The sequence below is a fragment of the Nansenia antarctica genome, assembly GCF_963989245.1.
Source record: "Nansenia antarctica genome assembly, chromosome: 4".
Lineage (NCBI taxonomy): Eukaryota > Metazoa > Chordata > Actinopteri > Argentiniformes > Microstomatidae > Nansenia > Nansenia antarctica.
The window spans coordinates 43,997,143-44,023,970 of NC_137689.1; the positions used below are offsets into that span (position 1 = coordinate 43,997,143).

At 41.9% G+C, this 26,828-nt stretch overlaps 1 protein-coding gene across 1 annotated transcript in view; it reads left to right on the forward strand.

Moving 5' to 3' along the window:
- Positions 1-15,813, forward strand: part of LOC308156002 (putative helicase senataxin) — a 71,270-nt gene extending 55,457 nt beyond the window's left edge. The window contains exons 23-24 of the mRNA XM_080529364.1: positions 13,827-13,914; positions 14,154-15,813. Coding sequence (XP_080385490.1) covers positions 13,827-13,914; positions 14,154-14,810 — 745 coding nt within the window. The 3' untranslated portion in view covers positions 14,811-15,813. The remainder of the gene's footprint in view (positions 1-13,826; positions 13,915-14,153) is intronic.
- Positions 15,814-26,828: the final 11,015 nt, after the last annotated feature.

Consider the following 26,828-nt stretch of genomic DNA (forward strand, 5'->3'; position numbering starts at 1 on the left):
TATCGTGGATCGAGATTATTTTGCCCACGATAATCGTGACATGACATTTTCTAATCGTCCCACCCCTAGGGGTGTGTAGCAGGCAGGAATTTGCAAACAAAAAACAACAACTTTTAAAAAATCTTAATCTAAACCTCCATACATGCTACCCTTGATCACATGTATTGGCTATGCCCTCGCCTATACAATTTCAGGAGGTACGTCTTTTATATTCTATCCAACATCTTAAAGCAGAATCTAGATCCGGATCCCTTTGTAGCTCTGTTTGGCATTACTGGTGAAGATGATCCTCATCTGACATCTGCAGAGCACTCTATGGTAGCCATTGCCTCACTCTTGGCCAGGCATGCAATTCTGCTGCGCTTCTCACTCAGTGGCTCTGAGACAATGTCCTGCCTTAATCTAGAGATGCTGCACTTCTCAGTCAGTGGCTCTGAGAGGAGCAGAAAGACCTGGGGACCCTTTTTGACATACTTTCATAACACCCAAACAATATAACATATTTTATGAACGGTAATAGGTTATGCATTCCTGCTCCGCCGTTAATATAGAAAACAACACCTGACTTCATGGAAATAGCGTAGACATTTTAAAAATAAATCTAGATCAGTGGTTCTCAACCTTTTTTGGGCCAGCGCCACCCTGTCCATTATCCAGGTCTCTTACCGCCCCCCATCAAAAAAAAGTAGGCTTATTTTCTTCCCTGAATATTAATGTTAACTAATATTCTGTGTTATATCATTTAAAAAGCATGTCACTGAATGCCAAATAATGGATTTGATTTAACTGGGCAGTTGGAATATCATTATCATTAGTCTACCAGAGAGCAGAAAAGCCATGTGAATGTGAATAAAAATGCTGTTTCTGAGTGTTAAACAAACTCAGACAAGAGCAGAGAATACAAACAGACTGCTACGGAACAGCAGCAATTTCACACATGTCCGGTGCAGAACAAGGGAGGGGGGGTGGGTGTGTCACAATATGGCGGCAAATGCTAGGGGGCTATTATTTAAATATTTTATTTAGTATTCTATGGTATTATTTTCATAAACTGACCACTTAGTTTGAATTTCTCATATCAAAACATTCCAAAGTTCAGAGCTCTGCGCTCTGGGAGCGCTCAGAGATGGGTGCTCTGACTGAAAACACGGTTTTGCCAGAGCGAACTGACCGTTCGTGCATTTATGAACTTACCCATAATAACACTGCTGACAGCTGATCAATCGCAAGCAGAGTAGTGGTTTCCTATAGCAACAAAAGACGCTGACAGCTGTTCGGAGTGCTTATGTGTTCGTTTCCAGGACATCACAAGAGGAGCAACATATCACAAAAAAGCGATCGTATATTTTAGTTTATAAATGTTAAGACGAACACATCGCAATGCTAACCTCAGAATGGCACTAGGGATAACATCCACAACACTTAACAGTAATACATTTATGTAATATACTGTAATAAACCTGTGAGGGGAGGGGACATTCGTAGCTGATTTCTCTAGGTTCGATTATTGGTAAGCTTTATTAATTAATTTATTAAGATTATTTATTATTTATTAAGATTATTGAGAGCTTTCCGGACTGGTTTATTACAATACGATCGCTTTTTTGAGATAGGTTGTTCCTGCTGTGATGTTCTGGTATGGTGGTATGGTATTAGCACTCATTTTAACTAAATTAAATAAGCTGTATTGAAAGGAAGCGAACGAAGCGAACGCATAAGCGCAGAGGGTAGTGTGTATACGCGGGGAGTGAGTATTTGGCACGACAGGCTTACGTCACTGGCGGGGATATGGACTGAGTATCAAAACTAAAATAAGAAATGTTTCGCTTATAGCCAACAATTACAATGAGCCCACAAACTGAAACATATGTCACTCAAGCATAGCCTACAAGGAAAACACTCATAGAAGTTGGGCATTGAAAGTTGGCTTTTGCTAGCATTAGCTATGGTGCATCCATGGTCAACATGACGTTACAGATGGGATGAACCGGGGTTCTTTCTATCGTAGCCTAGCATAGTATTGCAATTTCTGCACTGTACATGAACTGTCAAGATTCTTCTACAATGCAGCTTACCCAGACACATTGGAAACTATCAAAAGCTTTGCCTTTGCTAGCTGAGTTTTCAGCTTCTCCATCTTCTTGATGACACTCACTTTTATTTTTTTGGGGCGCTGCGCTACATGTGTCTGCGTCACAGAGCCCGGCCACGTTCAGAGCGCTCAGAGATGGGTGCTCTGACTGAAAAGACGGTTTGTCCGAGCGAACTGACCGTTCGTGCATTTACGAACGTACCCGTAATAACACTGCTGACAGCTGTTTTTTTTAATGAGAAAAATACTTTATGCGTGAACGCCCCCCAAGAACACCTCAACGCCCCCCTTTTAAAAATATTTGCTCCAGCGCCCCCCGATGTTGTCTGAACGCCCCCATTGAGAAACGATGATCTAGATCTATCTTTATTTTATTTTATGTACTGTATTTTCCGGACTATAAGTCGCTCCGGAGTATAAGTCGCATCAGTCAAAAAATGCGCTATTAAGAGGAAAAAAACATATATAAGTCGCACTGGACTAAGTCGCATTTATTTCGAAATGTATTTCACAAAATCCAAGACCAAGAACAGACATTTAATCTGGAAAGGCAAGTTTATTCAACTACACAATAGCACACAGAACAACAGGTTGAATAGAAGTCCGGTATGTTGACGTAACACATTAACAGTTATTCAGCAACACAATAGCATAAAGAACATACCTGGGAGGCTGAATAGGCTAAATTAACAAGCCAGCGAGTCCAACAAGCAAGTTACCAGTAAGCAAGTTCACCAAGCTACCGTTTGCTTAGCTTCAACAAGCTAATGTTTTAGTTCATTTCTTCAGTGGTATAGGAGCAGCATATCGTTGTCACAAGCCCAGAGCGCCCTCTGTCGGCTGTAGACGGTAATGTTTTCTCCTTGGTTCATGTCAGTCAGTATGAAATTCTCTATATATTGATATATAAGTCGCACCTGACTATAAGTCGCAGGACCAGCCAAAATCCGAAAAAAAAGTGCGACTTATAGTCCGGAAAATAGGGTATTTACTTCTAGACACTGTGATAATCATGGGGATGGGGAGGTGAGGGTGGTGGGGGAGGGCTGTCTTATTTTACAGTCTTACTGTTACCATTGTCATTGTTCTTGTTCTTTTTATATATACATATTGGTGTGTACTTTGTAACAATGTGTGGAATATATTTGATAAAAAATCTATACAAGTATTTTGGAAAGAATATGGGCCAGCATCAGTTAAGCGGTTATGCTAAACGATTCACAACGTACCCGCAATCGCAAAGTTTTTTGTTCAGAAAGAAGCAAGAACAGAGACATCAGGAGCAGGAGGCACTAGCAGTGAAGCTAACTTTTGTGTTAGTAGAGAAGCTAATGTTTGCACTAGCACTATTGTCTGCTCAACCGATTACAGCTCAAGCAGATGCATCAGCTTTTGTGAGCCAAGGTGGGAACCAGGTGCCGGAGAGTGGAGGCAACAGCAAGGTTAATGGGGACGACAAGGTCGATGGAAATATCACACGTAGGCCGGACGATCGGCGGCAGCCACCGGTGGATTTTAAGGATACGCATAACTAAATGTTTTCATAATCGAATGACCGTGGGTGCTATGAATGAATAATCGATTTTTCGATGTGTGCCAACATTCACAAAGGCAGCCAAGGATCATTGGCAAGAAAGCACTTAATATCTTAAATGCAAAAAAAAAACATCTTTAACAGTGAAATATAAAATGTATTCTGGTATTAATCCTCATGAATTTCTCCTTCTGAATACTTAAATTAGGCTAACATAACAATAATGCAGAACCAAAAAAAGGCATGCCGCTAATACCCTGCGCTCGCATTAGAGCGGTGCACGCATTTTGTATAGTTGTCCAGCCTCTCGGAAAACAGGGACCAATTCAATGTTCTTACTCACATCAAAACCTGAGGAACAATGCCCGCCAGCGTTAGATCCCATCGCTATTTCACTTTTCTGCAACTTCACATTTGACGCCTCTTAACTCATTGACTGCCAAAGACGCCAATTGGCGTCTTATAGAATAGTAACGTTGACTGCCAAAGACGCCAATTGGCGTCTTATAGAAATTTTATTTTTTTGCGCGGGGATCGCGTTATTGACATGTTCTACACCTAGCGAGTGAATTTCAGACTTGGGTGTAATGTATTTCGGTCCCAGATGGGGGCAGTAGTTCGATAAAAGCCTGGAGAAGGAAGTGGCTTGCTGTGGGTTGTAGTAATGGCGAAACGAATAGGGTATGTGCCAAACGCGGCGCGGAGCATTGCGGAGCATCGCGGAGCAGCGCGGCCATCGCGCGACTCTTCAAACAGTTCAGAGTCGGATGATACAGAAAAGTGCAGAAAAAAAGAAAAAAGAAAAAGTTCTGCAGAAAAAGCTCGTTTTCTCTGTTTATTGGTCAAAATCAGGTGTTTTTGCTGAAACCACCCTATGTTCTACGGCCGATTTCTAAACACTCAAAAAGGCTAGAAACAAACTTTCTTTTTCTGATGAAAGAAGAGAGTCTAAAGTTTTGGTAGATATGTTCAATGTTTATGTAGTCCGAAAAGTCAATATTTGGTGGGTCTTCAAAGTTCAGCGAAAATGCCCCAAAAGTCTGGCAGTGTGGAGCTCTCCGCTCTGAACATGGCTGGCAGTCAAATAGCCATGTCTGCCTCCAATCTCTTCAGCTTCAACTGAAACTGTCACTCTCTCTCCCTCTTAAGCCTCCAGCTGAAGACGAGCTGAACGCACTATCAGCATGCGATCTACCATAGAGCCAGGAGATGTAAACACTGCCATTTTTACAAAGAGACCAACAAAACATGCATATTCCTACACTAGCAACGTAGCCCTCGCTAGGCTAAGCTAAAAACAAGTAGTGGCCCAACTGTAAACACTTACACTGGCTGAATGACACGTGCAGTTGAATGACCTCAGACTCTTGTCCCGTTCCACACTCAATAGTAGGGTTGCAACGGTTCTCGGTTTTATATTGAACAGTTCGGTTCGCCTTCCACGCTTCAATACACTAGTGAACCATGGCGGTTTTCGGTTTATGCTGCGTTTCATTCAAAGTCAGAGGTCGCTTCTTGTTCAAATGTTTGTTCATGGCGAGCGGAGTTGAGAACATGGCAACATTTTGAGGAAGCCCTGGATTGCTACAAATCTGTGTTGTGGGTAGGGCTGCAACAACGAATCGATTAAATCGATAATAATCGATAACGAAATTCGTTGGCGACGAATGCCATTATCGATTCGTCTTTTTTATTTATTTATTTTTTACTTTTTTTTGTACTTTTTTTTTTCCGGGTTTTGTTTCCATAACAAACCTACTTCCTGTTGACGCACGCCACGCTGCCTTGCGGCCAGTGTAGGCATCGCGAATCATAGCGAATCATAGCGCTACCTATGGCCGGAAAGGGCAGAACCTATGACTGTCCTATGACTGTCTGCTGTCAGGACATGCTAGTGAGTTAGCTAGCAGGGTTAGCTCGCTGCTGCCGCTAGCTGACTGTCACTACGCTGCTCGTCCAGCTGTAGTCTGCGTAGCTGTGCTGAGAACCAGAGCACTAACTATGTTTCTATAGAGGAGGGTTACACTAACTATGTTTCTATAGAGGAGGGTTACACTAACTATGTTTCTATAGAGGAGAGTTACAGCTAACTATGTTTCTATAGAGGAGGGTTACACTAACTATGTTTCTATAGAGGAGGGTTACACTAACTATGTTTCTATAGAGGAGGGTTACAGCTAACTTCCTATTGTTTTATTATATAAGTCCTGCTGGGCTCAGCCCTTCCATGGTCTCCTGCTCTCCATGCAAATGCGTTAGTGTGAGTTCTGGCGAAGCGTCAGCTAAATGACTGTAATGTAATGCGATAGCCAGTGAGTGTTTGCTCGCATTCATGAATTCAATATTGCATGACAAGTGTATTTAGCTAGCTGGCTAACGTCAGTGGTAGAGCAGAGGTCATAAGCTAAAGGCTAATAAAATAAAATAAACTTTTCTTAAAATTCTTTTCCCCCCGTTTTTTAAATCCGATTAATCGATTAACCGGGAAAATAATCGGCAGATTAATCGATTATCGAAATAATCGTTAGTTGCAGCCCTAGTTGTGGGGTCATTAATTCTGGTTTTGGTATTGAATACAGCGATGAGGGAACAAAAACAGTGAACAGAAACGTGTGTCGCAGAAATGCTTCACGCTTGTCGTATATGCGCATAATGGGGAAAAGGGCTTCAGCTGGTACAGCTGTCATGGCTAAAGTGCATTTTTACTTTCAGTTCTTCCTCTCCTATATACTAGTCGTCAAGCCTAAGAGGCACTTTTTTTGTGACTGCAGCTGGTGAAACCGTAAACCACTCGCGTGAAACAGCTATATGTATACTTTGTGGAATGGATTCATTGTTTTTGTTTTCATTTTAAGACGTGTTCAAAAGCAAGGACTGTGATCATCTAATTATGTGTAGTTATGTGTTTTTAACATGTTGATTAGGGATGCTCCGATCTGGATTTTTGGGGCCGATACCGATCACCGATTTGTTTCCTCAAGATCAACCGATACCGATACCGATACCGATTTTTTTAAAAATACATAACTGACTGGATAGCCTAAATATTTTTTGCTTTTTAGACAAAAGTTTTGATCCATTAGGCACCAAGCAAACGCAGACCCATTTTTATGGCATAGTAAAGGTCTGGCCTATCACCCAGTTAGGGCCTGAAGCCCAAGTCAGTCGATATGGCTGTATAAAAGACATCATAAACGTGGCCTTCATGGTTTACATACTGTTACGTCCTCCTATGTTTTCTGTTCAGTTATCTGTCTTCCCCAGGAAAAAAAAAAATAATAAAAAAAAATAATCGGTTTTTGCGATCGGCCATTTTTGCCGATCACCGATCGAGTCATTTGGAGTGAAATCGGCCGATTTAAATCGGTGGCCGATAAATCGGAGCATCCCTAATGTTGATGTTCTATCAGCATGTTGTGATGTTATTAAAATACAATTTAGACCTTTGTAGCGATGTGCTTTGTGAGCCGCTAGCTGTTAGCAGCGTTTGTTTCCGGTTTGATTACAGCCAGTTTAACCCAATATGTGCCTGAGGTCTAACAACATTCAAATGAGTAACTTCGTCATCTTTTTTCGGATTTCAATGTATGACACATCATTTGAAAGCGTACAATCTGTAGTTTCAGTACAAGTCAAACATTTGAAAGTGTTTATTTATTTCAATTTTACAAGTGTTTTTTGTTTATATATATTTATATTATACAATATGCCAGTCATATTCTGGAATGTGTCTAAATGTTAAAGTTCCATAAGTATAAGCAAAATAAAGTAAAGTAACAGTTTGTAAATAAGCAGTAGCATTTTTTTTTAAAACACGTAGCCTACCGAAACCGTGACCCAAAAACCGAGGTTCATACCAAACCGTGGACCAACTGAACCGTTGCACCCCTACTCAATAGTAATAATAACTAATAATAATTACTGAACTACATTAATATTATGCTTGTGTATTGTGTATATTGTTTTTCAGTGCGTGATTAATGCAAAAACAACAACAAATAGTGCTACAGAACCGACATTAGGTCTGTCCGTTAATTTGCGTTTATTTGAATGGATTTCTTTTTTTAACAGTCCTAATGTTTAGTCTAGTGATTATTCGACTAATCGATTATTCTGTCCCATCCCTAGTGGAATTTACCATCTGAACAGATCCTGAATTATAGGGAGCCATCACGGAGCACGTCAGGGAAGTGGCTATTTCTCAGGGTCCTGCAGCCTTCCAGAATAGAGCGTCCAAATACCCAGCATCTGTGCGGGACATTATTATACACAGTATTGGAGGTAAAACGTGGTCACTTACCAATGACTTATTTTATTGTTGTCTCCCAAACAACAACGTTGTGCTTTATTTACTCACCATCAGCAGATACGTATGGTATACTGCTTTGCCTGTAAACTGCTATTCTCACAACATAATGCTTTTACGTCTGGGTTCTCTGACTGGAAACATCCTGAGCGAATTTCGGACCACAAGAAGAGTGCAAACCATAGACACAGCATGCTGCCTTTACTGCCCAGATCACAGAATGTGGGCACAGTGGATGCTTCGTTCAGGCGGCAGAGGGATGTTGAGGAGAAATATTGGAAGGTCTTGAGGCGCATTGTGGCTGTAATCAAATTCTTAAGTGAGAGAGGCCTAGCATTCAGGGGCGATGATTCACTTTTGGGCTCATCAAGTAATGGCAATTACCTCAGATTGCTAGAACTTAATGCACAGTTTGATACATTTGAGAACACAGAGTAGTATGGTCAAAAGGGAAAAGGGACATCATACCTGTCATCTACTGTGTGTGAGGAGTTCATTTGCTAATGAAAAAGTCCCCAAGTAGGGCAGGGTCACTTTTCAGTTGTTTCCAGATTATGAAAGTACAGATTCTAAGCTTTCAAATGATGTCATACATTGCAAATAGTTGAAGAAGATATTCTTATTTGAATGTTGGTACACCTCAAACCAAATGCCGGAGACAATCACTCTGAATCAAAACAGAGGTGTTTGCTACCATTGCGTTGGTAGCTAGCTAGCAGCTAAGAAAGAACATCGCTATGAACATCTAACTGCATTTTTAGCACATCACAACATGCTGAAAACACATACACATGGTTATGAACACAGTCCTTGCTTTTGAACACGTCCTAAAACATAAGCTTGTTTACAAGCCATGCAGGAATTTTGAGGCGGCCGTCTCCGTCATAATAATAATAATAATAATACATTAGACGTATATAGTGCTTTTCTAGACACTCAAAGACGCTTTACAAACTGAAAAGATAGAGTAGTAAAATAAAAAGAAACAAAAAAATAATTTCTAATTAATCATATTTCTTGCCGCCTCCAGGCTGGAGGCTCCAGCTGTCGTATACTAGTATGTTCTATAAGCCTTGCACTCCATGGTCTTAAGGTCTAAAAAGGTCTTAAATTCGACTTGTTGAAACTTGTAGGAACCCTGTAAATAGCCCAGGAACAACAGGCCTCCTACCTCAACAGTATATCAAACATTTTAAAAAAACGATAATTGTTGAAGTGCCTCTCGCTAAGATGTTTCTAAGACGAAAAATAATATCACAGCACTGGTTTATCAAGTGTAGGCACAAGACTTGCACTGACTGGTTGGGTGGCACGCAATGCGCACATACATCAATCAATCAAACTTTATTTATGGATGTTACGTGCCTAATGCCTACACCTTTGATGCGCACACTTGTTACTTGCCGCTTTCATAATTTTATTTAGCCTCCAGCAAAAGTAATGCGTTGAATGTAACCTCAAGTGCTGAACAGTAAGTATACATGTGTGGGTGTCCGCGTCATCGTTATCGAAAAACGCAATTGCCGACCACGTGAAACGATACGGAAACACCCTCCCAGCGTTATCGTCTCGTCACCGTCTCAGCTCACGAATTCGGCTAAGTCGTTCAGCCGTGACGTGCAAACGATATCAGATCATCGCCGTTTCAGTCAAATCCGCTGCCGTGTAGCCTATAAACCACCGATCCATGATCTTGCCTGTAGGCTCGTTAATAGATTAGGCTACTGTAAAATTATCACAATTTACTCGCGGCCGTCGCAGACCACTAGGGGGCACTGGCGGACCACACTTTGAGAAAGGCTGCTATAGATCACAAACAACATGCAGTTGGGGTAATCAGTCAAGCTTTTGACACAATCAACCATGATATATTAATCAATAAACTGGAAAGATATGGTATCAGGGGACTAGTATTGGGTTAAAAGTTATTTAACAACAGTTTGTGAAGATGAGTAACTTCTGCTCAACATGTTTGGACCCCCAGGGGTCAGTGTTGGGCCCAAAACTGTTCATTTTGTATATCAATGTCATGTGCAAAGTATCAAAGCTACTGAAGATGGCATTATTTGCAAATGATACAAATCATTTTCTGTTCTCAGGATAATTTATTGGTAAATTAAAAATATGGTTTGATAAACAAATTATCATTAAACTTGAGTAAGACAAAAATAATGATAATTGGTAATTGCAAAATGAATAGACATGTACAACTACAAATAGATGGAGTGGAAATTGAAAGCGTTTATGAAAATAAATGTCTTGGAGTAATTATAGATGACAGAATCAGCTGGAAATCACACATTAAGCATGTACAAATTAAACTGTCAAAAAGCATTTCAGTAATAAAGCAACGCAGTTTCTGGATCAGAAATCACTCCACATTCTCTACTGTTCACTAGTTTTACTCTAAATTACTGTGTGGGGGTCTGGGGCAATAACTACAAAGTTCAATATATTCACTATCTATTCTCCAAAAAAGAGCAATACGGATAATTCACAATGTCGGATATCTGGAACACACTAACCCATTATTCTTAGTCAAAATTACCAAAATGTCGAGATATTGTTACATACCAAACAGCACAATTAATGTTTAAAGCTAAAAAAAATAACCTACTACCAGGAAATATTCAAAAATTGATCAGTGATCGAGAGGGGGGTTATAATGTAAGGGCAAATTTTTTTTTATCTCAAAACACACAGTATTTGTACCGCCAGGAAAGGGTTTTGTATATCAATCTGTGGAGTGAAGCTATGGAACAGTTTGAATGTGGAGTTAAAGCAATGTCCAAACTAGTGATGCTCCGATCTGATCGGCGCCGATCGGTATCGGCCGATATGGCCTTGATCGGTTTTGATCGGAGTTCTCAAAACGGCCGATCAAACATGACCGATCAGTTTACAAAATGGCGTCGCCAGTCTGGAAATATTACACAGTGTCGGAAAGAGACAACAAATATGCCGTTTGTAATGTCTGCTCAAAAGAAATACCTTGCGGAGGAACGCACGCAAGGTCTTTCAATACCACGAATATCATACGGCATTTGCTGCGTTCGTCGATTCGCTCAGAGAGCGCCGAAGCGCACACTGGGCTCGACGTCATAAAGGGACCGAGTGCTTTGATTGGACGAGAGGCGTTCCACGAGTGCTGGTCAGAGTTCCAGCGCGACTTCACGAGCGTAGTGTAGGTAGTGTTCACCGACGTCATGTGACCCCGCGAGCAGGAAGTCACTTGGCCCATAGCAACAACAACTATTAGCGCGTGAGTTTTAGGTCTTCCTCTGTGCACATTGCACAAGTGTAGATAGCGAGCGACTTTTCAGCAGCAGGACATATTTTAGATGATAAGAGGAACAGGCTGAGTGCCAAAAACGCTGAGATGCTTGTATTTCTCAAGGCTAATCTGCCAGTGATGCTGCTTAATCAGAAGTAAGGTTTGAGTCTGAAATCTCCTTAGGTGCAATGTTTTGTTTTTTTGTTTTATTGATTATTGCTGACTTGCTGTCTTATCTCCTCCTAAATATGACTTGAAACTGACTGACTTGAAACAGTATTTTATATTTGGCTATAGCCTGTTTATGTTGCAGTTTAGTTTGGGTATGTTTATTGTTCCTCAGGAAAGCTACATTTTTTGTACATTTTATTTGTTTTTCCTGAAGTAAGCTACAGGTGGTTGTGAATTCAATAAAACAGATGGTCGTCAATTCATGATACTTTCTCTAGGGATGCTCCGATTTATCGGCCACCGATTTAAATCGGCCGATTTCACTCCAAATGACTCGATCGGTGATCGGCAAAAATGGCCGATCGCAAAAACCGATCTTTTTTTTTTCCTTTTCCTGGGGAAGACAGATAACTGAACAGAAAACATAGGAGGACGTAACAGTATGTAAACCATGAAGGCCACGTTTATGATGTCTTTTATACAGCCATATCACTGACTTGGGCTTCAGGCCCTAACTGGGTGATAGGCCAGACTTGCCATAAATGCCATAAAAATGGGTCTGCGTTTGCTTGGTGCCTAATGGATCAAAACTTTTGTCTAAAAAGCAAAAAATATGTAGGCTATCCAGTCAATAGGCCTACAGTTATGTATTTAAAAAAAAATCGGTATCGGTATCGGTTGATCTTGAGGAAAAAAATCGGTGATCGGTATCGGCCCCAAAAATCCAGATCGGAGCAACCCTAACTTTCTCATCTCCTAATTTCATTTAAATACTTAATATACAATGTCAATGGTGTTAAGAATAATTTAAAACATAAATAATGCTACACAATAAATAGAATGCTTCAATTGCCATTTTCGACGCTGTGATCGGTGATCGGTGATATCGGATCGGCAGATCACTGATTCCAGTGATCGGTGATCGGCACCAAAACCCCTGATCGGAGCATCTCTAGTCCAAACATAATCCAGTTTAAAATAAGGTCTAACAACATGTCTTCATAATGTACAGGATGATGGGGGGGGTTGATAATCACAAAGTGTTTACAGGGGTTGTTTATTTATGATCATTTATCATCTGGGTTCCTAAATATTTATTCTTTGTTTTCTTGCGCAGATTTTCTAGCCTTTACGGCACTGGTTTAGCGGCGCTACTCAGCCAATGGAATTTGTGCATTCTGATAAGCATAGTTGGCTCGAGACAGTGAGATGAGATACACACACAGGGGATGACGAGAGACTACTCTGAGAAATAAGAGAAGAAAAAAAAAAGAGAGCCTTAGATAGAAAACAGAGCTTTTAATGAAGAATAGACAGTCTCTTACATTCATTCTTCCCTCGGGCAGTTCAAAACCTGTATGTCTGATATGTTCGGAGACCGTGGCAATTATTAAAAGCGATGTGAAGCGCCACTACAAGACTAAACACACATCTTTTGAGCAAACATATCCACTCAAATCTGAACGGATACAGAAAATACATGATCTAAGTCTAAGAGACCAATATATATCCAGCAGAATCCTAACACATTCAGTCACTGCCCAACAACGTGCTAATGAATCCATTAAATTGCTTGGATTTTGGGTCAACATAAAAAACTGACGGAGGGTTTTGTAAAAAAATATCTAATGTACATTTTTCAAAAGCTCTCTGTTAGCCTATGCATTTAAATGCAGCCCTTATTTTACTTGAAATGAAAAAACATGATTATTATTATTATTATTAGAGTACTTATTATGTATAATTCCTCCAGTTCAATGTGAAAATGTACAATAAATATTGTTGAAATATTACTGAACTAATAATTAATTTAATAATAAATTGTACTTTATTTGACAGTCAGTTGTTGACTACATACAGACGTTGATACAACTACCAGGCTACGTATGTATATGGCACTGAATCATAACACAATCTAGACGTTATGATGTTCCGGACCTTTGCTTGAGAAATGTTCTCTAACTGGACCTTGTTGAATTCTTTTTTTTAAAGTAATTTTTTCTGAGTGGGGCAGTCCCACTCATATTATTCTTTTTATTGTGATAGAGACAGTAGAGATTTGACAGGAAGGATGGGTGAGAGAGAGAGAGAGAAGGGATGACATGCAGGATATGTCCGCGGTCGGAATCGAACCGGAACCCTGCGGTTACGTGGTCAACGCTTAGTCCGCTACGCCACCTAAGCGCCCCTGGACCTTGTTGGTGTTTTTGGTTTGGTTCTTACATTTTTCTGTAGTATGTGTGGTGAGCCTGTACTTAAGCTATAAGTTCATGTAAATCTATGGTATTTTTGGCCATAGTCAATGTGATGTGAATTGGGAGGAGGGGGAGCACCACACTGTGTTAATTTGGGCCTGGGGGGAGGGGGGGTAGAATTATTTTATCCACTACCAATGAGTAGCACCTGGGTCAGGATATGGTCCGATTAATATTTGTTTTCACTTCCACAGATTCCTAGGTAATCGACAGAGATTGAATGTGACCATCACACGGGCCAAATTCAGTCTGTTCATTTTGGGGCACCTACGGACACTCAGGGTAAACTCCCCCTGTATTAAAGGCCTTGTATGTTTGTGTGTCTGTGCTCCGATTTGTTCATATGTGTATTAACAGTTTGCAATTGGTTCCAGAAATTACAGCGTAGAAATGAATGGTGAATTATTTGATTTGAATGAATGATTGATTGATTGTTAATTATAATCAAATCAATGGAACCCAGTGTGCATTTTTAAAGTTGATTTTGATGTGCTCTATTTCCCTGCGGTACACACATACAGACAGACAAGGACTGGGGTGCACTGATAGACGACGCTGGTAAAAGAGACACCATCATAAAGACGGAGGAGAGCAGCTTCAAGAAGGACAGCAAGATGATCGTCAAGCCAGAGCAAGGCCTCAGCCGGAGCCTGTCCTTCCCCCCCAGCGATCCTGTTCTCCAGGCCAGATCATACTGCACTGCCACGGTGGCTAGAAGGTGGCCCACCGCCCCCGCCCCCGCCCCCTCCTCCATCCAGGGAAGACGCTGCCCACCCCAGGGTGCAGAGAGGCCCAGGGACCCCCTCCTGGCTGCCCAACCTGTTCAGCACCCTCCAGCCCCACAGCTCTACCAACACAAAGCTGAGTTTACCAGTGTCCCACCAGCCCAGAGCGTTAGGGAGCCACACTCAGGGGATACGAGAGAGAAGCTTCACTCCACAGCGTACTCCCACAACCAAAGACTGGACAGGGACAGGGAGAGACGGTCTTCACCTGGCTCCATGCCCCACCCAAGTGTCAGCACACTCAGAGACCCCAGACAGACAAACTATAACCCCCACTCCCCTTCTCACAATCCCCACACACACACTCAGGGACTCCACACACAGCCACCACAAAAAAGAGCATCTGACCCCCGATATATTCCACCCACCCTCTCCAAGAGAGGAAAGAGATGAGAACTCTGTCTTTTGGTTTGTTTTTATCAATTTTTCTTAGAGAGAAGTGTTTGTTCAGAGAAAATGAGAGATATCTAGGTATTGGTCAGAAGTGCAGATCTACCACCATTTGCGTGCATGGTATGGTATTACTGAACTATTTCTTGCTTGGAGTTAGCCTATTGGATTGCAACACAAAAAATGTTTATTTTGCTTTGACGTCTTATCCTTGTTAGCACAGTGGTAAAAGGGTTAAAAAGAATTCTCCTGTGCTCAGTGACTGTTTTACTGGATATTTTACACAGACCACATCCACTGCTGGAAAACATGGAGCGAAGATATGTTTTATTTATTCATGAGGTGTGATGTTTAACACTTCAAAGCTATTTTTTTGTTGAACACTTCATAGTTTTTTTTCTACTACTAGTTCATTAAAAGAAAGAAAGAAAAACGGTTTTCTGTGTTTCTGGTCTAATGACATGAGCATAATATAGTTTTTACATGGAGATTATGCATTTGTTTGTACTGATGCACTTTAATTGCATTGTGTTCCTTTGGATGGTTGATGCAGGCCCTCACAGTGACTGATCTGATACACAACATAGTCTTGGTTTGTCCTCTCAATAATGCTTCTTTAGGGAAATAACATTCAATGCACTTACCACCACAATAACATGTGTACTTACCACCACAAGGATTTGGACCATCTGCCCATGTGTTTGGGCACAAAGTGACAGCTTCTGGTGTCTCAGCAAGGATAAATCTAGCATTCCGTATTTCAGAAATTTCACCTGCGGTTTTTCCATTGTGTTTTTGATTTTCTGTATTTGGTTTGGCAACGTTGAAAGTGCCAAAGCATTTCTATGTAAAGCACCTGTACTTTGTAATGTAGTGCTGGTCTTGGTGAAAGGACCCACCGTTTACCTGAACTTAATATGTACATATTATTTTAGAATTTGCTGTTTTTATATCTGTAATTGTTATTGTCACTGTCTTGTTCTTCTGTGCATTACTTACCAAACAGCGGATTCCAAGCCTTAGTTATCAAGGATCTTCCAGTTTTATTCTTACAATTTAAAGACTGTAATGCTCAATATTGTATGATGAGGCCCTGTTTTCTTAACTACATACTGAAGGACGGAAATGCATTTTGTCTGGTGTCTCATGTCTTCCTCCCTCCAATCCTAAATCGAATTTTAAAAAAATGAAAAACATTAACATTTTTATCATTTAACAGATGCTCTTATCGAAACCGACTTACAATTAGAGATAGGGACAGTCTCCCTGGGGTAACTTAAGGCTAAGTGCCTTACTCAAGGGCACACTAGTGGTGGTGTTCCCAGGTGGGATTTGAACTCATGACCTTCTGATCACCAGTCCAACTCTCTGTCCAAGCCATATTAATTCCTGTCGTATTCATTGTGTTCATTACACACTGATAACACGGCAACGGATGGGGATAACCTACTCCCTACAGGGTCGCATCCATGAACGATACTCCCCCCAAATGTCTCACTTCACTCATTTACACGCAACCCCTCATATTAACATAACATACTTTTTCTGAGATGGGGTACAGATGCCTTACAGACAGAATAGCTAATAATTCTAGAAGCACTCAAATAAATCACTCTTCCCCCTCACTTCTCACAGAAGTGTGGCCTTTGTCTGGATCTGCTTCTTTATAAAGTGATGCAGTATCTCTGTGTCTCTCACCCCTCTGATTAACATAGCTGTGTACTGTACTTTAAACCTAGCTGAATCAGCAAAGATGGGATGTATGTTTATCTTGTAGATCAGGGGTCCCCAAACTTTTTTCTGTGAGGGCCACATCATTTTTCCTTTCTGTGATGGGGGGCCTGGGTCGGTCTCTAACGTAAAATAATATGGAACGGAGTGGAACGGTGTGAAATGGAGGCGGTTGCGCAAAGCAATTGCGCGCAGGAGAGCACATGTGGATGCAAACAAAGTCTAAACAGTTGAATTTGGATGGAATTTATACCTATAGTGATATGTCAATGAAATATAATCAGTTTTACAGTCTGATACATGATGGAGGACCCTCATCATACACGGGGGGACCCATGAAGCAGGGCTGTCTGGGGGTCCTTAAACGAGCATCAAACACTTAATTTATTTCATTCTGGTGAATTTAGATGCACCAATTTGTGCCCTTTCTGCATCAATTTATGGTGGAAATGTCATTATTTATGTAAAGGAAAACACAATATTCAGGCACCAGATGACCATTCAAAATGTAATGCAATATAAGGCTCTCAGTTATTCTGTACTTTCAAATATGTATTCTCCTTGAGCAGTCAACTTCAACTATAAATCAACACGAAAGCTAACTTATTTGCGAAACAGCGCCCCCGCCATCACGTCGGCGCAATGCCGCAATTGCAGTTAGAAATTACAGAAATCCACCGAGTGCAGCGCTTGTAGAAAATACGACCGTCAGAGTTTTGTCGAGAGCTGGAGGCGGCTAGAAATATGACGGAGGCAGCCGCCTCATAATTCTCAATGCAGGAAAAACCCTGCTTGACACAGATCATGAACATATCGGTAAAATTATTTCGTTTTCTCCTGCAGCTGGGCATCTACATTAGGCTATCTAATCCCCCATTGTTTCAATTAATCTGGTGCCTACTTGCGGACAGACTCACCGCGGGACACACCTCCTCCGCGATCACATTCATACATTTATTGACAAACTTCTTTGCATTTAACAATAATAATCACTTGTGCACTGTTGGTTAAAAACCCTGCATTCTGAATCAACTTTTCTCTTTACCAAACGTTTGGCCATTTTTCATCTCTCTGAATGTTCGTTCTAGCTCGCGTGCACCGGCTACAGATCCGTGCTCGTTCACTATGGAACGTTACGTTGAATGTACCGCATTCTGTGGGCGGGTGAAACTAACTAATAATGTTATTAATGAAAATAGTTTATAACTAAGGGACATTTTTATTTGAAAGCCAACCTTTAATATCAAATACAGATATGATATGATTAAAACATATATTTAAAATTTAATTTTCAAAATATGTTTCTGGCATTGTTGAGAGTGTGTGGGGGCGACGTTGTTCAAAGGGCCGGTCCAAGTGTGGGGGTGGGCCGTGTTCGGCCCGCGGGCCGTAGTTTGGGGACCCCTGTATGTAGATAGTACTAGTTATTTGTCTGTATTATCTTGTAGATAGTACTAGTTTTTTTTGTCTGTCTTACATGTAACGATGAATTGAGAATCAAGGACCCCAATTGAAATAAGCCAGTGGCTTTCTTGGGTTTTTATCCTGTTAGTTGACCTTGTATGTAATATGTACTTTCATGTACCTACTTCTGCAAATCTTCTAATAAAGTTTTCAATCAATCAAAATGGGAACTTTCGCACAGAAGTGTTTTATTATTTTTTCAATCAAGCGTCCATGTGAAGGATGCCACAGTGCCATGGGCATCATCATTAGTATGATCTTTTAAGCCCAGGGTTTCCGTGGTGATATGTGAGTGGAGCAGCGTGAGAGAAGACTTTAGAAGGGTTAAGAGGTTTCAGGAGCAGTCATTCTGATTCTTCAGAACCTTCTGGGTCATAACATGTTTATTGTTTGTACATTGTTATGGGGAGATCTCCTTTGTCTACTGAAGAGTTGACATTCTCTGTTATGAACTACTGTATTCTGTGTCATATAATACATTCATCTTTGTGATTTGACAGATGCAGTTAAGAGGTTTATAATTCCCCAACTGTTCAGTCTCAAGCTGAAAGGGTGTACCAGTGTTTCAGTTACTACATCAGCTCAATACAGTATGTACCTCGTCCTCATTCTCCCATTCATGTTCAACATAGCTGGACTGAATTAAATCAAATACCATGAATGGTGTTCTTTTTTCAACTTTTCAGAGATATTCCACTTGAGGCAACAGATGTTTTCTTTTGGTTGTGACAACAATTTGTTCTCTTTGAGCAATTAATTGAATCAATAACATACAAGCAAAGGCAAATAACAGTCACATTTACTGTAAAGTTTACAGTGTAATAAAATGTTCATCTGTAATAGTTCATTTATTATAACTCCAAACAAAAATAATCTCTACAAAAAATATTCAAATAATGTCATATAATATTGATACTTTGTTGATATCATTTCTCTCTTTTAGATTTTTGATAAGTTAAATTCTGTTTCCTGAATACTGTGTGAAGATAAATCTGGCTAAGTGTGGCAACACTCACTCACTCCTATAACGACCATAATAGTGACTAAAATCTTAATATTCATAACCCTCTGGATATTAGAATTATATGTATAATCTCAGCATCTGTTAGTGGGCACATAAGATACAATGACAGAAGAAAAAGAAAAAAAACTGCAGCAGAAAAAGGAAATGCAAAAACAAGTCTCATTTTTAAGTAGAAATGAAACCTTGTTTATATTCTAAATAGGCCTCAGCAGCAGAACGATTTTCTAACGATTAATCTATCGATTATTTTTTCAGTTAGTAGTCTAACGATTATTTTTTTGCTGTTCGATTAATGTATCACTTAATTTTCCCCAAATAAATGTCAAAAACTTCTCTTATCAACATTTCAGTATTTTATTCAATTATTCTTGCACTGCAGGGCAATATTCCACACAACAAAAAAGATCCTCTCTTTCTTACAGTCCAACATAAAATATAATATTATAAAATATAAAAGTTAACTTCAAGTAAAAGGAAAAGTGCAAGTAATGCAGTAAATTCTGTAAAAAAGTGAAATTCTAACCGGAATACCGTATACCTCTCAGTAACAATCTTTAACAATAACAATCTCAATAACAAACATAACATTCTCCCCCTCTCTCTGCTCTCCCCCTCCCCCCTTAGCTCTCTCCCCATCCCTCATCTGTAAGATGCAGTTAGAAAGCTGAGCAGCCATCTGGGGTGTGCATGGAGTTGTGTTCTTTTTGTGGAAAAAGTCCTCCACACTGCTTTGCCTCCTGAAAATAAAAAAAGCACACATTTCTTATCATGTGTAGGCCCCTTAATTTCCACCTCACTGCTATGTTTAGCCAACATGGCCATTTAGAAGTCTGTCCATCACCACAACACATAGCTAGCTAGTAGCTACATGGCTAGCTAACGTTACTCTCGCTGCTATGTTATGATTAGCTAAATTGATGCTAACGTAGCATGCTAGCTACGAGCTAGATAACGTACAGTAGGTGCGAGCACCACAATAACAATAGGCTAGTAAGGCTACCGTAGCTAGCCAGCTACATAGCTAACATTACTAACACCAGAAGACAAGACATACAAACTGTGGTGAGCTACATTGCTTGTGTAACATTAGCTAGTAGCTATCCATTTTTCACTGATACACGGCCGGAAAAGTGAACAGAAATACAACGGTGACTTACGGTGGTGCTATCTTGCGGCTGTCTTCACAAAGCGCTCCAGGATGCTTTCGCTTGAGGTGCTCGTTCATTGCAGTCGTACTGCTGTGATAGGCCATTTAATTTTTGCACAGTTTACAGACCACCACATTGCCATTGGTTTCTTTTTTTGTAAAGTACTCCCATACTTTGGACGATCGTGGGCGAAGTCTTTTAGCCGCCGGCTCTGCCTCCGTGTTTGCACTGGTCGCAGCCATTTTGTTTATTTACGACTAACCGACGCATATTACGCAAACCGACGTATTGACGTAGTCGATGACGTCGACTAATCGTAACAGCCCTACTCGACTTGAGACGCCGGGAGGGCTCCGCTGTTATAGTGAGCCTATCGTGGAGCAGATGGTTATTAAGCTCCACGGCCCGGCAGGCGAGACGTGCTGTGGCTCCCATGCGCCGGAGGCCTGCGGGCTGGATGCCTGCTAGGATGGGAAGGTTGTCCACGGGGGTAGGACGCAGGCATCCTGTCACAATGCGCAAGGCTTCGTTTATAGGCGAGTCGATGAGGCGGGTGTGGGCACTGTGACACCATACTGGGGCGCAGTATTCACTAGTTGAATAAACGAGGGCTAGGGCTGCCGTGCGCAAGGTCTTTGCGCCGGCGCCCCAGCCCGAGCCAACCAGTCGCCTCATCAACGCCACACAAGCTGTTAACTTCTTGCGCAGTGACTCGAGGTGCCGGCGAAATGTGAGCGTCCTGTCCAATGTCACACCGAGATAGATTGGCTCAGCGGAACATGGCAGGGGAGTTCCATCTAGGTATACTCTAAGCTCACGTTTAGCCTCCCTGTTGTTAAGGTGGAAGGCAGCCGATACCGTATTTGCCTTGCTAAGCTTCAATCTCTATTTCCGGAAGTATGCCACTAGTGTCTGCATGTCCTGGCTCAGAATCCCCTCCACAGACTGCCAATTTCCAGCAGAGTACACCACTGCGAGGTCGTCTGCGTAGGCGTACTTCCGCGAGAGTGTGTTGGGCAGGTCATAGGTGTAGATATTATAGAGGAGGGGGGCCAGGACCGATCCCTGAGGGACGCCGTTCTTAAGGCGTCGAAGCCTGCTTAGCTGTCCGCAACCGGTGGTAAGGGTAAAGCTGCGGTTACGGATGAGCTCCATGATCATTCTGACCATGTGCCTGTCCGGCAGCAGGCAGAGTAGCTTGCAGGAGAGGCTGTGATGCCATACGGTATCGTAGGCAGCCGTCAGGTCTATAAAGACGGCCCCGGCCTTCTTTTTTGCCGAAAAGCAATCCTCGATGTCTTGAGTCATAAGGGTGACTTGATCTACGGTCGACCTCCCGCGTCGGAACCCGGCCTGCTCACGTGGGAGCAGCGGGTCGACAATTGGTTCGATGCGGGCGTAGATGAGACGCTCGAGGATCTTGAAGGGGATGCATAACAGAGAGATGGGACGGTAACTCTTAGGGTCCCCTTCAGGCATATTCGGTTTAGGGATCGCAACAACTAGGGCTCTTCGCCAGATTTTGGGGATCTTGAGTTGGCGCAAACTGGAAGTGAGGAACGCTCTCAGCCAGGACTTCAAGGCGGCTGCGGCATGGAGAATAAGCTCAGTATATCATATTTAATGATAAAAATAGGGAATGAAACAAAATAAATGAATGGGAGGAATGTGGGGAGTGTACAGTATGGTGTGCTGGTTGTTCTGTTTGTGGGATGTGTATTTACTCTATGTGTAATGACAGGCGGGTTGTGTCTCTTGACTATGTATAAGCGTTTATGCTATGTGTGATGTGATATGTGAATGGCGAGTCCAATGCGTGCCAATGTGAGCTGGGCTGTTAGATTAGTTCATCATCATCACTTTCGTGCGTCACGGCTTGGGAATCGTCATCGTTCTGGCACTGGCTACTGCACTGACACATGTCGGTACAGGCTAAGTTCTTAGCTCTGCATGAACATCTGCCAGAAGAACAGTCAGTTTTGCATTTGCATTGTACCATCTCAATGATGGACTTTGGGGCTGGGAGGACGTCTGTGGTTGTTGGTTTAAGCATGCCATCCTCATGTTTGGAGTACCAATTTTGCAGGGGATCCAATTATGGATCCTGCAGAGCAATGGCTGCCTGTGCCCATATACTTTTTTTTGTTTTGAAGAATACAAAAAATAGCTTTGTAACTACAACCATTGGATTCCTTGACCCTGAAAATGTAGGTTTAGCAGTTAAAATCAATGTTCTAGCTTATTTAGAAGCCAAGATATTACAAAACGTGTGTATTATGGCGGCCATTTTGTAAATGCCAAGATGGCCGCCTTTCAGACATCTGTGCAAATGGAAACATATATTTTCTGATTCCTCATACAATGCCCTTTCCAAAAATGTATAGATTAGCAAATCCCCAAAAAATTCCCACGAAAGTTTAAATTGAAACATAGTGAAACTGACTAGTATCTCCAGAGAGGGGCCTGTAACTCAATCAACAAAGAAAAAGGAACCATCCTTATATTACCATTGCCTCCCTTTGTAGTGAACAGTAGTGATTAAAGTGTTCTGTTAGGTTTGTTTATGGGCTTTTTTGGTATGAGTTTCCCTCCAGCTCTGGTATAAAGGGAGACAGTGGTTGGTTGTCGGATTTTCTCCACTCCCTCTTGTCGTCCACTAATGGTGCTTTTCCATCAGCAGCCCGGGTTAGTGCAGTTCGGATCGGTTCGAGGTCAGGTCGGGTCACTTTTGATCTGTTCTGGTTTTCCATTATACACAAACCGACCCGGACTAGTAGGAGGAGTAGACGATAGTAGGCGGAGTTACGCGTCACACGCAGCCTGGCAAAAAGCTTCCAGGTGTACACAGCAACAGCCGTGATTTTTTGGGAGAGAAAGAGAAAGAGAGAGAGGAAGCTATGTACACATAATAAAGTCATGTTTTTTGAACCCTTAAAACCACTGCCTTCACTTGTCTGCTTTATGAACTGTAGTATCATCATCGGGAAACGCCGACAAGACGCGAATCTACCGGCATTTGACTCATGAGTGAACGGCGAAAATGGCTGGACAGCACAGCAGCAGCGGCCTGGTGAACTCCCGGTTCATCGAGTTTACGGTTAAAAGCATAACTTCTCGGGGTGTCAGCGTGGTGGTTAAGGGCTCAAAATGACCGTAGACAGATGGTGAAGTTAGCAAAGGAGTATTGTGTTTGTACCACCTCCACAGCCGGTGTTATTCACAGACAAACACGGTGCCGTTTGCGGGTTAATAACTTCGGTTTACCGGGGGTTAGGATAACAATGCAAACGTGTCCGGAAAGAGGAGAAGCCAGGGAATTCAAAAGTTTTTGAATGGAGTCGATCCTCCACTCCTATCACCGTGGACACAGCGCGGAGCGAATTCCCTGTTAAAACCGGCATTTGACTCATGAGTGAACGGCGAAAATGGCTGGACAGCACAGCAGCAGCGGCTGGGTGAACTCCCGGTTCATCGAGTTTACGGTTAAAAGCATAACTTCTCGGGGTGTCAGCGCGGTGGTTAAGGGCTCAAAATGACCGTAGACAGATGGTGAAGTTAGCAAAGGAGTATTGTGTTTGTACCACCTCCACAGCCGTTATTCACGGACAAACACGGTGCATAATAGCGATTTTTGTGTTGTGCTTGTTGTAAATAAAAGTTATATGATTCATTGAAATGACATTAAACTAAGATAATACGATGGTCAGCATAATTTTCCGAATCTTTATTAATAAGCTATTACAGAAACTGTAGTGACATTTTCCTAGAGTGAATGTGGTATTTCAAGATGGCGGTTAGTGAAGAAATATATGGGATGGGACATGGGATGACGATTTCCATTGACCAATCAACGGTGTGCAGCGTCACACGTCACACGCAGCCTGGCAAAAAGACCCGGATATGAAATTGTAGACCCTGGGGTCGATGTGGAGCTAAAGAAGCGAGCCGACCTGGGACCGAACCGACCTGGGACGACTAATGGAAAAGGGGAAAAGAAGCAGACCGAAGCGGGCTGACCCGGGTCAGCACCGGGTCAGCATCGTAGTGGAAAAGCCCCATAATACTCTCTCACACCTGGGAGTTTCCCCAGTCCCGAAACAATCCTGTGAGGCATGTGAGTGTGTGTGTGTGTGTGTGTGTGTGTGTGCGTGTGTGTGTTTAAGTGTGTCTGTCTGTAGGGTCCATGGCCAGCGAGCAGGCTCGTCCCTCTCTGGGTTGACCACACACTCCCTGGTTGAGGGGGGGGGCTCAGTGTGCAGTTAATCTGGCCAGAAGGTGGCGTAGCAGGACACAGAGCAGCAGGGCAGCGTGGGAGAGGTGGGGGGCACAGGCGGCGTTACACTCCTTGCCTCCCTCGCAGCGGGACTGTTGGCACAGCACCCCCTTAAACTCCGGAGGACAGATGCACTTCTGGTTCTGGTAACACGTTCCACCGTTCTGGCATAGCTGCAGCTCCTCATCACAAATGTTCGCTATGGAAGAGAGAGACCCAGGTAGAAATAGATAGGCAAAAGAGAGAGGTAGAATCAAAGAGAGGGAGGGGGAGGGAGGTAGAGGAGGTAAGGGAGGGAAGGGAGAAGGTGGAATGAGAGAGAGAGAGGGTGGTGAGACATGGTGACAGGGTGTCATGAGAGACAAATGGAAATTGGGGAAGGAAAAAGAGCAAAGAGTAAAAAGTAAGGTTTATGGTGAGGAAGGGTAGAGGAAGGGGGGGGTGAAGGAAACAACACGGTGGGAAAAGGAGATGAAGAGAGAACCGAGCGATTGAAAGTAAAGAACAGGAAAAGAGAGAAGGGAGTGAAAGTGAAAAAAGGAAAATATAAATTTTCCAAGCCTCACCTCGGGGAAACACAGCAAGTATTACCTGCCTTATCTTTCCTCTTTGGATTTGTGTGTACAACATGGGCGTCGTAGCCATTATATACCAGCCGCTTTTTAAAAGTTTGGACCCCCCACTTTTACCATGGGTGCGTTCGTAAATATGTTCTTGAAATCTGCTCTTGTTTCAACATCAGAGTGCTCTGAAATCACTTAAGGTCAGAAACTAACTGTAAACATGGAGGACACCAAAGATAACATTACCATCATTTCACAATTTTGCAGCAGTTGTTGACAATAATTAATGCTAAAGTAATCTCTCTACCAAAAAACGCTTGTGCTGTTCTGGCTCTCACAGCAGACCAATCAGCTTGTTACCTTATGTTACCTTATGTTACCTTATGTTACGTTATAATCAACCTGTTGGAAAACGTTTTATTTGGCCAGATACAAACCTATTTTTCTGAACAATTTAACAAGAAACTACCAGCACGCTGCTTATAGGAAAGGGCACTCAACCTGCACAGCTCTCACTCGAATGACAGATGAGTGGCTAAAAGATATTGATCAACAAAAGTAGGAGCAGTTCTACTAGACTTCATGGAAAATCAAGTGTTATGGCATTATAACACTTTTATATACAGTAAAATTAACAGACTTCAAATAGTGTTGCCCATATCATGCTTCATGAGCTTCCAGTTACGTTAAACAAGTACCCAAAAACCGCTAAAGCGACTAACGGCCAAGCTCCACCATGGCCATCGAGCGTTGCGTCAAATGTGCGTTGCGTCCGGAATTGGGATCAAATGCATTGTAATCAATGAAAGGTGCTCCACTTGCTGTGTTGCGTCAGCGTTGCGTTGCGTCCGATGGCTGCGTCAAAAGTACACATTCAAAAAAGTTAGATTTTTGACGGCGGACGCAGACGTCACAATGAGACCAATTGTAATATTGACTGGTGAACTTGCACACAACACTCTCACTCGAAGAGGAGAAGAAGTGAAACTTATTGTGTCAACAATATCTCGTTTTCGGGTTTTTTCTTAACACCAACTTGAAGTTTTAAAGTACCCGCTCGATATAATAAACAACAGTTTAACGATCACTAAACACTTATAATTTGTGCATTGGATTCATTATTCTCGTTTGCCGGAGGCTACCGGTAAGGGAGGGTTGACTTGTAAACATACTTTCGTTGGGAGCATGCCTATGTTCCCCGGGTCCTATGTTCCCCGGGTTCTATGTTCCCCGCTTCCCCGCTTCCGAAAAAGGGTTCTGTTCCCCGTTTTTTTTTTTTTTTTTTTTTTTTTATTATTTAAAAAACAACATACACAAATACATAATCATACTTTTTTTTAATATATATATATTTTTTTTTAAAACAACATACACAAATACATACACAAATACATAATCATATGTATCAATGTCAATCATGTATCAATGTCAATATCAATATCAATGTCCTGAGGTTGATACACTAATGTATGCTGACGACACTGTACTATTTTGTACATGGTCAGACCAAGACGGAGGTAGCTGCTGTACTTACCAAATCTATGGCTCAGGTGACTACATGGTTGAACCACTGTCGTCTCCAACTTAATGTTTCCAAGACGGTCAGCATGTTTTTTACCAAAACAAACCGTTCTGCTGAAGAAGCATATGTCATTATCTCAGGGGAACAACTACAAGTTGTGAACGAGTTCAAATATCTTGGGGTGCTGTTAGATTCCAACCTCACTTTTAAGGCACATATCAAAAAGGTCTGTAAAATTGTCAAGTTCAATCTGTCCAACTTCCGCTTTTTAAGGGACTACATGTCAACAGAGGCAG